The following is an 11958-nucleotide window of genomic DNA, read 5'->3' on the forward strand; positions in this document are numbered from 1 at the left end:
TATTATTTGCAATACGACAGTTCTCGTGAAAACCTCAAGAGTCTCATAGATCAGAGGCCGGAGGTCTAAGCGGTGAACCTTTAAAAGGTTTATCAACTCAACTGATTCAGGAAATGTATCAACTTACTAAAGGTAGTAATAATTAATATTAATTAATTAATTGATTTAATATTGCAGGCCAAGTACCAATTATAGGAGTGGGCGGAGTCAGTTCTGGTCAAGACGCTTACGATAAGATCAGAGCAGGTGCTAGTCTAGTACAGTTATATACTGGACTGGTTTATGAGGGACCACCATTAGTGGGTAGGATCAAGAAAGAACTGGCTCTTTTATTGAAGTAAGTTATGGTACTATGATAGGGAGAAGAGTGTCAGAAACTGTAATAAAAAATAAAGGTGTAAAGCTATTTAGCATCAGCTATAGTACAAGGTATTTTTCAGATTCTGGTATTTTTTAAATGGCTGTAACTTGAAAAATTAAAGTTGGAATCACCTCAAACTTTCTACACAGCATAAGGACATCAATATGTATCAGAAAATGTAATTAAAATTGGGAGTCATTTTTTTGGCCATTTTTTGGAAAAAACCATGGACTATAGCCTTGGGTATTTTTCAGATTTTTGACATTTTCTTAAAATGGCTGTAACTTGAATAATTGAAGTCGGAATCAGCTCAAACTTTCTACACAGCATAAGGACATCAATATGTATTATTTATTATTATTTTCAGATCTGATGGTTATGACTCGGTATCTGATGCTGTTGGAACTTTTCATAAAAAAAGAAAAAATTGAACATCAAAAAAAAGTGGACACACCCTCTCTTTCATTTATAAATCATTAATTGGAGGAATAATTCAAATTTTACAGAAGTAGCAATTTTAATTAATTAATAAATTAACAATAATAACTAATAAAATTTATCTAATTATTAATAATTGATGAGTTTTGTGTTATAGTACAAAATAAAAATTGTATAAATTTAATTTAATTAAATTAATAATAATAATTAATATAATCAATAAATTATAACCAGTTTCCTTGAGGCCCAGGAGGCGGGGCCTGGGTTGGGCGGGGCTGGCCTTGCTGCCAGCTGCTAGGAGGATACTGGTACCGCGGTCTTGAACCTGGTCTTAACCTCTGACGACTCATAGCCTATTAATAAATAATAATAATAATAATAATGTTTAATGAATATTAATTACTTGTTTATTAATTTGACTAACTTCCTGTGAGAATTCGCTAAGGACACTGGCATCAGACACCTTTAAATATATAAATAAAATAAATAAATCAATTTATTAATTAATAAACTCACATTGTCTGGAAAAGGATCGCTCCTTTGATGAGGAGCAGTTGCAGCTGTTCTTCTCATGTTAGTGAAGTCATTAGGATTGAAAAACTAAACACAAAATGATGATAATAAAAGATATCTTCTAACTCCTTTACCTGTGGTTTAGGAGGCTCCATTTTATCCTGAGCCTCTGGTACCCCTATACTGACATCAGAGGATTCTGAAGCTGTTCTCCTCTCCGTCCTGGACTGAGGGGGCGGGGCAGGAGGTAGGTGGGGCTGATGGCCAGTAGCAGGAGCAGCTGGTGTCTGATAAACTGACAACGAGGACTGGTCCTGAGGGATGTGGTGAGGGTTTTGTGATGGAGGGAAGCGAGAGACGGCCATTGATGGCCCGAGGTGTTCCTGTGGTTGAATTGTGTGAGAAGAAGAAGATGGAGTCACTTCTGATGGAGTCACTGTATTAGATAGAGACTCATTAGTAGCAGTAGGAGGAGTGTCACTAGTAGATGGGACAGGGACAGGATTGTATAGCGTCTCAAAGTTAGATACTCCGTCTAATAAAGGAAGTATAGAACATGTATATGTATCAGGAAAACATTATTAAAATGGAGAATTCTCTTCTTTTCATTTTTGGCAAAATTTAACCAATGACCATGTACTATAGTACAGGGACTTTTGTCCAATTTTGGAGCAAATTAAAAAATTCTCCATAGTTACTAAACACATTATTATTATTATTATTATTATTATTATTATTATTATTATTATTATTATTATTATCATTATTATTATTATTATTAATAATAATAATAATAATTATTATTATTATTATTATTTACCATTTTGTTGATTCGGCTGAGCTGGTACAAACAGGTTAAACTGCATTCCCTGAGCCAGGGGCATTAAGCCGCCAGGGGGCGGAGCTAAGGCTGGAGGGGGTGGGGCAGTCGATTGAGTTTTATTAGATCTGGCAACGTCAACATAACGAGCCTTAGCCAGCCTACCCCTAGCCCCTCCCCCTGGCCTCCCCACCCCTCCAGAGGTAGAACTGATACCAGTGGTTGATTTTAACTCAGAGTCTGTAGGGGGTGGAGCTGGTCCACTGTCATTCTGCCAGTAAAACTCAGTAAATTTATAGTATTTTCTGTAGGCAGGACTTACCTGATCATCAGCATCTAAATCAATCCAACGGTTTTTCTCTTTATCAAATATTATCTTAATAAATTAATAAAATAAATAATGATAATATTATAATAACTTACCCGTGGGTTCTTGTCATCAGGTAGGTATCCTTGTTTCGGTCCTTTGGGTATTAAGTTGAACGGATTGAGACGTCCCAACCAGCTCTTGGAATCAGCAGCTACTTTATCTTTATCAACATCTTTAGTGTTATTAGGTACATCTATAAAATAAATAATAATTAATTTATTAATTACATGAAATTAACCTTCTTCATTTTCATTGCTCTTTTCTTTGTTCCCTTCGCTAGGTAGGTGTGGTTTATTATCAGTGGGTGGGGCAGTAAAGACAGTGCTACTGTCTCCCATTAAAGTACTGGAGCTGTTGTACCCATTAAACCCGTGGATAGACCTAACCACGTCCACTTGTGAGCTACTGGACATGAGACCAGAAGAACTCTCCAAAGACTCTCCTCCATGCATACCAGCGGACTGGGACTCTGGTATAGTGGATGTACCAGTGTCCCAAGACTGGGCCCATGGTTGCTGGTAGTTCATTAAAGAGCCATACTGGTCAGGTAGTGTCTCCTGCTCTGCTGTACTATATACCATAGGGTTAGGGTTTGCAGGTGGTTCAGTAATTCCTTGAAAACCAGTCGCATCAGTAGCAGTAACGGCAGGTACTGGCAGCTGCTCTCCAGTATTAGCTACTGTGGACTGAGCTATACTATCTGCTATGGACGGTGGTACGTATCCAGTAGCCTGTACACTGGACGGTGGTACGTATCCAGTAGCCTGTACATTGGACGGTGGTACGTATCCAGTAGCCTGTACATTGGACGGTGGTACGTATCCAGTATAATCTGTTGTGTCTTCACTAGCTACAGCGTATCCCACTGGAGCAGTGTACCCAGTATACTGACCAGTGTCACCAGCGTCACCAGTGGTAACCTCGGTCACTGGTTCAACAGTCGTTGAATATCCTTCAGGAACAGGATACTGGACTGATGCCCCACCCCCTGCCCCTCCCCCTGGTACCTGCAGGTACTCCTGAGTGGTGTAAGAGGAGGGGAGGAGGGGCTGGTGGGAAGCAGCTGCAGCTAAACCAGCAGCTGAACTGAGGGAGGGACTGGCACGAGATATGACATTAGCCGGGGACACTCCTCCCTATTAATAAACAAATTAATTAATTCATTAATATACTAATGGTCTTGTACCATGAAGCTGTTGTCTCCAACAGATTGGTCCAGGGTCAGTATCCAAGGTGGCAGCTCATTCTCCATCACTCCTGATGGATAAGAGGCATAATGGAGTCGAACAGAGAACTAGGCAACAAGAAGAAGAACACAAGATGAACATGAACATGCATTTCAATGCCTTACGTCCGTCAGCAGCTGCAGAAATGTGTTGTTAAAACTGGACGGACTCCTAATCACAAACCAGCTGATAGACTCGCAGTAGGAGAGAGCCTACAAAACAAACAATGATCAGCTGACAATCACATGAATATCAGCTGACAATCACGTGACTTGTGTATCACTATCATACCTTCTTGGTTAGTCCGGCCTCTATCAGTTTAAAAAGGTGGAGCAGTTTGAAAGTTTGAAAGTTTGGAAGTACAAATTCAGCTTTGCTCAGGCCGAGAGCAAACTCCAGGACTTCAGTCCTGACCAGGTCCTCAGGAGAAGGGTAACACCCTCTCATTATACTAGAGAGAGGGAGGAGCAGTATATTCAAATGCTAATAAAAGTATTCACTTGGTGTGGTCTATTCCTAGCAGTGAGTATTTGGAAGTCTCGGTGTCCCCGTAAGATCCAAACGGAATATTGCAGAGATGATAACAGAAATGAGCACCTGCAACACGACCCCTTGCCACTGGGGGGGGGGGGGAGGAGAGAAAATATGAATTTTAATATCAACTATCAACTTTGAATATACATGTATCTGAGTTTAATAGTCATTAGCACTGCGAATACTATATACAAATTAATTGATAATAATTAATAACGCACTACTGTTATTAAGTGATTAATTAATAATAATAAAATACAGTGGAATTTATTCATTTCAGTCGTTCAGTCCCAAGTTGCTGCCATAAGAGAACCAGCTGGACTCAGAAGTTGAATAATCTCGCACTCTCAACTTATATCTCTTTGCTTGACACAAGAACAATGAATATGAGAGACAGAGGACGAGGAACCCGGTCAAAAACACATAAAATTCACACCCAAACTTTATCTCTTCCATAAAAGGTAACTTGAAGATCCTAAGCAGCTGCCAAGAGAGGATCTCAAACACGTTCCCGAGTCCCATGAATATTCCAATGATGAGAGTCCTCATGTGGTAGGGACTCTGAGCAATAAAGAACTCAAGACTTGACGGTATGACTAGTATAGACCCCAGACCACCTAATATGTCAGGGATAATTAAGAGGGTGTGGTCACTTACGAAACCAGTCACTGTCTCGTTGTATGGCATACGTGTATCAGTCATTAATTCACAGGTATAGTTACTGTCCGAATCAACAACGTACACTCCCACTCCAATTAATAAAATACGGGACATTAAGACTAGAAAGAAACCACAGCCGATCTTCTGGAGGAGAGAAAGGGTTAAAAATTTGATGTATTTTAACCCTAACTGCTTGAGAGGAATTAGGACCAGTGCCAAACAGTAATGGATGAAATGAGACGATGAAATCAAACACTTTCCAAACGGTTTCTCGTGATAGTTAAGACGCCCGAGAGGAACTGGCGATAACAAATAAAACAGCTGGACACATATCAACAATGGGAGGAGATTAAGGAACACTTTGACACTCTCCACCTCCTCCGTTGTGAAAGGACCGCCAAGAGAGTGCTTAGCTAGGTCAAGTCTAGAGACTTTGGCCGGGTCCCAAGACGAGAAAGAAGACCGATGTATGGGATGAGGGGTCCTGCGAGCGAAATTGAAAACCTTAGCGATAAGAAAAAGAGGATTGACAATCCTCTGTCTCGTCTCCGGTACCAGCCTACGCCAATTAACTATCAATAATATAATAATTAATATTAACGAGAGGGCGTGGCCTGATACAATATATAGTCCGCCAGAAGTAGTGGTCTTAGCATGAAGGCCACAGGAAAGGAGTGTGGTAATCGACCAGCCGAAATAAAGGCACCAGTAGAACCACCATATGAATGAGCTAAGCTGATCCGATGAACCGTCGGCCAGTGTCTCACCGCCGTACGTCAATAGGAGGACAGTTATACAACGCTGGGACAGTATGAATACGGTACTAACGGAGCTCCCTATATCGAACCAAACACCTTCTCCGTCCTGAGAGTCTGATACAACTCCAGTGACCTGAAGTGTCTTTATTATCACAAAGTAAACTGTAATGCAAAGACAGATACTTAGACATATTAATACAACTCGGTACTTGGCACATTTTAAGTGAGCGTACAAAGCTATTACTGGCAGAGACAGATACAATAATACCATTAATACTGGTACTAGTATATTAACAAGACCTTTGTAATACACTCTGGCAGTAATGGTAGGATCACACACTCGAACTAGCATCAGCATTATTATTATCAAAATGGCCGCCCTCGGGAAAGGTTCAGCTTTATAAGCGTGGAAATACTTCCTGGACCAGCTGGAGGTGGTAGACATGTTCCTGATGTAATAGAAGGACAATGGATCAGAGAGAGAGAGAGAGAGAGAGAAGACAGTTGCTCAATAACCAGTCAAAGAAGAAGAGAAGAAGCAGCAGCTGCTAAAAAGATGGTTCCCTTATCATGAAAGTGAAAACTGAAGAAATATCAACGATTATATACATACATTGTACATGTATAGCTAAAGTACTGTACATGTAGGAGGTGTGGCAGTGTCAATGTTTTCCCAAGTGTAGTGAGAGTTTTCCATACTTCTACTGTCCTGGTCATTGAAGCATAAAATAAACTGAAGGCAAAGTGTTGCTTTCAGAATGATATTATCAAGTGGACACAAACAAATATTTCAATGTGCGTGTGTGTGTGTGCGTGTATATCAGTAATGTAATACCTGAGTCCCTTGATATCTGCCCTCAGCTTCACCTCAAGCAGATATCTCAGTCCTCAGGTATTACATTACTTATACACACACACACACCTCCAGACAATATAAAGGTGTGTTTGGGTGTGGCTTACAGAGTGAGTCCCCTAGGTTAGAGATGCAGCTGGTGTCTTGTGTTGGGTTGAGGTTAGTGATCATCATGGCCAAATGAGACTGCCAGTCTCCGGATCTGGACAATCCTTCAGGCTAACAGAAAAGGAGTTTCATCACACAATAGCAACATAGACCTTTAACATCTAAGGCCTAGTACACAATATCATGCGTTGCGACAGGAAGAGCACCGGAAGTGCTGTACAAACGCTGCGAGTTATCGCATGAGTTGACCAAAGTTCAACTCTTGCGTTATTGACGCGCGTGCCATTGGTTTGTACAGCACTTCCGGTTGCAAGGCTGATATTGTGTACCAGGCCTAATACTTAGACCATTACTTTAACTTTGCAAAACATTCAAAGATTTACTCATATAAAAATTCATGTACATGTACATGTACATGTACATGTACTGTGAAATATCACAGATTGCAATGTTAGCTGTTTTAATTTCAGTTTTAATTTCACAGCTGCATGCTAAACTGCAAAAACCGCTCCAGTTTCACTCCTCAAAAGTAAAGGTCTACAATACAGATCATATCGTGAGTCGATTGGTTCTTACTTTAGATACTGAGGGTAGTCTCCCCAACATGAGCGTGTAGAAGGTACTCAAAGGGTCGGAGGTCAAGAGAGAAGCAGTGAACCTGTTCACTACGTAAGTTCTGCTCTGGTCATCCATGCGACTGGACAGCATGAGGGCGTGGCCCCATAGACCACGGGAACAAGCCAAATTGAGAGCATCCTACAAAATTATAATAATAAAATATTTAATTATTTTTATTATTACCTTTTTACGACCTGCTAATAAGAGTGTTCTAAATTCATCCAGACCACACCCCTTTTCTTCAATAGCCCCACCCACTCCGACTCCCCTAGGGCTCTTTGAGAGGTTGTCCTCATTCTCCTGCTGAGTCAGCAGATCAGAAATATCCGTGGGGAGGACGACCCCGTTCTGTTGGCATAGCAACGAGAGGTACTTCCATAAAAGGGCGTGGTCGGGATCAGTCTCGGCTGAAGCTCTTGAAGTGCAGAACTTGATGACAGCACTCTTAGGAGTGTCTGAACTGAAGGAGGAAAACAATAATCAACTTTTAATTGAAACGTGTAATAATTTGTACATGTACATGTATTGGGTATTAATTATAATATTAATATTTATTAATTATTATTTATTATTATTAATTATTAATAAACTGCCCCTTACATTAGTAAAGGTCCTGGATAATCTTCTAACGATTCTGCAAAATTATTGAACTCAGGTACCAAAGACTATTTTAAAAATAACAAAGAGAGATATCATTAAAAACACGATACTCTGATCTTACCTGCAAAGAGTGTATGTGGACAATGGCCGGTACATGTTCAGACGGTTTGACCGGCGACCCAGTGACCAGTTGCCCTCCGATACTAAACCTGACACTAACATGGGGGAAACAGAAGCAGAGAGGAGTATCCCTCCGAGGAGGAGAGGGGGAACCAGCAGCTGGAGGCACTAGAAATTAAAGTATAATTTAAATAACCTAATTATGTATCAGAAAATGTAATAAAAATTGGGGGTGATTTTGGAGCCATTTTTTTGAAAAAACCATGGGCTATAGCCTTGGGTATTTTTCAGATTTTTGACGTTTTCTTAAAATGGCTGTAACTTGAAAAATTGAAGTCGGAATCACCTCAAACTTTCTACACAGCATAAGGACATCAATATGTATCAGAAAATGTAATAAAAATTTGGGGTCATTTTTTGGCCATTTTTTGGAAAAAAACCATGGACTATAGCCTTGGGTATTTTTCAGATTTTTGACATTTTTTAAAATGGCCGTAACTTGAAAAATTGAAGTCGGAATCACCTCAAACTTTCTACACAGCATAAGGGCATCAATATGTATCAGAAAATGTAATAAAAATTGGGGGTGATTTCGGAGCCATTTTTTTGAAAAAACCATGGGCTATAGCCTTGGGTATTTTTCAGATTTTTGACGTTTTCTTAAAATGGCCGTAACTTGAAAAATTGAAGTCGGAATCACCTCAAACTTTCTACACAGCATAAGGACATCAATATGTATTATTTATTATTATTATTGTCAGATCTGATGGTCATGAATCTGTATCTGATGCTGTTGGAACTTTTCATAAAAAAGAAAAAAATTGAACAATAAAATAAACTCAACACACACTCTCTGTCTCTTTAATTATCAATCATTAATTGGAGGAATAATTCAAATTTTACAGAAGTAGCAATTTTAATTAATTAATAAATTAACAATAATAACTAATAAAATTTTCTAATTATTAATAATTGATGAGTTTTGTGTTATAGTACAAAATAAAAATTGTATAAATTTAATTTAATTAAATTAATAATAATAATTAATATAATCAATAAATTATAACCAGTTTCCTTGAGGCCCAGGAGGCGGAGCCTGAGTTGGGCGGGGCTGGCCTTGCTGCCAGTTGCTAGGAGGATACTGGTACCGCGGTCTTGAACCCGGTCTTAACCTCTGACGACTCATAGCCTGTTAATAAATAATGATAATAATAATAATAATAATGTTAATGAATATTAATTACTTGTTTATTAATTTGACTAACTTCCTGTGAGAATTCGCTAAGGATACTGGCATCAGACACCTTTATATAAATAAAACAAATAAATCAATTTATTAATTAATAAACTCACATTGTCTGGAAAAGGATCGCTCCTTTGATGAGGAGCAGTTGCAGCTGTTCTTCTCATGTTAGTGAAGTCATTAGGATTGAAAAACTAAACACAAAATGATGATAATAAAAGATATCTTCTAACTCCTTTACCTGTGGTTTAGGAGGCTCCATTTTATCCTGAGCCTCTGGTACCCCTATACTGACATCAGAGGATTCTGAAGCTGTTCTCCTCTCCGTCCTGGACTGAGGGGGCGGGGCAGGAGGTAGGTGGGGCTGATGGCCAGTAGCAGGAGGAGCTGGTGTTTGATAAACTGACAATGAGGACTGGTCCTGAGGGACGTGGTGAGGGTTTTGTGATGGAGGAAAGCGAGAGACAGCCATTGATGGCCCGAGGTGTTCCTGTGATTGAATTGTATGAGAAGAAGAAGATGAAGTCACTTCTGATGGAGTCATTGTATTAGATAGAGACTCATTAGTAGCAGTAGGAGGAGTGTCACTAGTAGAGGAGACAGGGACAGGATTGTATAGCGACTCAAAGTTAGATACTCCGTCTAATAAAGGAAGTATAGAACATGTATATGTATCAGGAAAACATTATTAAAATGGAGAATTCTCTTCTTTTCATTTTTGGCAAAATTTAGCCAGTGACCATGTACTATAGTACAGGGACTTTTGTCCAATTTTGGAGAAAATTTAAAAATTCTCCATAGTTACTAAACACATTATTATTATTATTATTATTATTATCATCATTATTATTATTATTATTATTATTATTATTATTATTATTATTATTATTATTTACCATTTTGTTGATTTGGCTGAGCTGGTACAAACAGGTTAAACTGCATTCCCTGAGCCAGGGGCATTAAGCCACCAGGGGGTGGAGCTAAGGCTGAAGGGGGCGGGGCAGTCAATTGAGTTTTATTAGATCTGGCAACATCAACATAACGAGCCTTAGCCAGCCTACCCCTAGCCCCTCCCCCTACCCTGCCCACCCCTCCAGAGGTAGAACTGATACCGGCGGTTGATTTAAGTTCAGAGTCTGTAGGGGGTGGAGCTGGTCCACTGTCATTCTGCCAGTAAAACTCAGTAAATTTATAGTATTTTCTGTGGGCAGGACTTACCTGATCATCAGCATCTAAATCAATCCAACGGTTTTTCTCTTTATCAAATATTATCTAAATAAATTAATAAAATAAATAATAATAATAATGATGGTGATAATAACTCACCCGTGGGTTCTTGTCATCAGGTAGGTATCCTTGTTTCGGTCCTTTGGGTATTAAGTTGAACGGATTGAGACGTCCCAGCCAGCTCTTGGAATCAGCAGCTACTTTATCTTTATCAACATCTTTAATTTTATTAGGTACATCTATAAAATAAATAATAATTAATTTATTAATTGCATGTCATTAACCTTCTTCATCTTCATTGCTCTTTTCTTTGTTCCCTTCGCTAGGTAGGTGTGGTTTATTATCAGTGGGTGGGGCAGTAAAGACGGAGCTACTCTCTCCCATTAAAGTACTGGAGCTGTTGTACTCGTTAAACCCGTGGGTGGACCTGACCACACCCACTTGTGAGCTACTGGACATGAGACCAGACGAACTCTCCAAAGACTCTCCTCCATACATACCAGCGGACTGGGACTCTGGTATAGTGGATGTACCAGTGTCCCAAGACTGGGCCCATGGTTGCTGGTAGTTCATTAAAGAGCCATACTGGTCAGGTAGTGTCTCCTGCTCTGCTGTACTATATGCCACAGGGTTAGGGTTTGCAGGTGGTTCAGTAACTCCTTGAAAACCAGTTGCATCAGTAGCAGTAACGGCAGGTACTGGCAGCTGCTCTCCAGTATTAGCTACTGTGGACTGAGGCATACTATCTGCTATGGACGGTGGTACGTATCCAGTATAATCTGTTGTGTCTTCACTAGCTACAGCGTATCCCACTGGAGCAGTGTACCCAGTATACTGACCAGTGTCACCAGCGTCACCAGTGATAACCTCGGTCACTGGTTCAACAGTCGTTGAATATCCTTCAGGAACAGGATACTGGACTGATGCCGCACCCCCTGCCCCTCCCCCTGGTACCTGCAGGTACTCCTGAGTGGTGTAAGAGGAGGGGAGGAGGGGCTGGTGGGAAGCAGCTGCAGCTAAACCAGCAGCTGAGCTGAGGGAGGGACTGGCACGAGATATGACATTAGCCGGGGACACTCCTCCCTATTAATAAACAAATTAATTAATTCATTAATATACTAATGGTATTGTACCATAAAGCTGTTGTCTCCAACAGATTGGTCCAGGGTCAGTATCCAAGGTGGCAGCTCATTCTCCATCACTCCTGATGGATAGGAGGCATAATGGAGTCGAACAGAGAACTAGGCAACAAGAAGAACACAAGATGAACATGAACATGTAGTTCAATGCCTTACGTCCATCAGCAGCTGCAGAAATGTGCTGTTAAAACTGGACGGACTCCTAATCACAAACCAGCTGATAGACTCGCAGTAGGAGAGAGCCTATGAAACAAACAATGATCAGCTGACAATCACATGAATATCAGCTGACAATCACGTGACTTGTGTATCACTATCATACCTTCTTGGTTAGTCCGGCCTCTATCAGTTTAAAAGGTGGAGCAGTTTG

At 40.1% G+C, this 11958-nt stretch overlaps 3 protein-coding genes across 3 annotated transcripts; 1 reads left to right on the forward strand and 2 right to left on the reverse strand.

Moving 5' to 3' along the window:
- The first annotated feature begins 13 nt into the window (after positions 1–13).
- On the forward strand, positions 14–886 carry LOC100640305 (dihydroorotate dehydrogenase (quinone), mitochondrial-like). The gene is made up of 3 exons (XM_003390800.3): positions 14–132; positions 178–337; positions 729–886. Exons 1-3 carry the CDS (start codon positions 114–116, stop codon positions 790–792), a joined length of 243 nt encoding a protein of 80 aa, XP_003390848.2. The 5' UTR covers positions 14–113; the 3' UTR covers positions 793–886.
- Positions 887–951: 65 nt separating this feature from the next.
- Positions 952–8786, reverse strand: LOC109588916 (protein transport protein Sec16A-like). Its single transcript, XM_020005018.1, has 18 exons — positions 8780–8786; positions 7981–8147; positions 7860–7924; positions 7443–7719; positions 7218–7397; positions 6641–6752; positions 4229–4346; positions 4020–4179; positions 3854–3940; positions 3689–3796; positions 2741–3638; positions 2556–2695; positions 2455–2508; positions 2133–2403; positions 1447–1847; positions 1316–1399; positions 1203–1262; positions 952–1152 (listed from the first exon to the last, which is right to left on the reverse strand). Exons 1-18 carry the CDS (start codon positions 8784–8786, stop codon positions 1024–1026), a joined length of 3318 nt encoding a protein of 1105 aa, XP_019860577.1. The 3' UTR covers positions 952–1023.
- Positions 8787–8967: 181 nt separating this feature from the next.
- On the reverse strand, positions 8968–11938 carry LOC105315103 (uncharacterized). The gene is made up of 11 exons (XM_020005019.1): positions 11911–11938; positions 11745–11831; positions 11583–11690; positions 10734–11532; positions 10549–10688; positions 10441–10494; positions 10119–10389; positions 9464–9864; positions 9333–9416; positions 9224–9283; positions 8968–9168 (listed from the first exon to the last, which is right to left on the reverse strand). The coding sequence occupies exons 2-11, from the start codon at positions 11748–11750 to the stop codon at positions 9040–9042; spliced, it is 2052 nt and encodes a 683-aa protein (XP_019860578.1). The 5' UTR covers positions 11751–11831; positions 11911–11938; the 3' UTR covers positions 8968–9039.
- Between the last annotated feature and the right edge of the window lie 20 nt (positions 11939–11958).

This window comes from Amphimedon queenslandica, unplaced genomic scaffold (assembly GCF_000090795.2).
Source record: "Amphimedon queenslandica unplaced genomic scaffold, v1.1 AMPQUscaffold_11773_Cont14008, whole genome shotgun sequence".
Classification (NCBI taxonomy): domain Eukaryota; kingdom Metazoa; phylum Porifera; class Demospongiae; order Haplosclerida; family Niphatidae; genus Amphimedon; species Amphimedon queenslandica.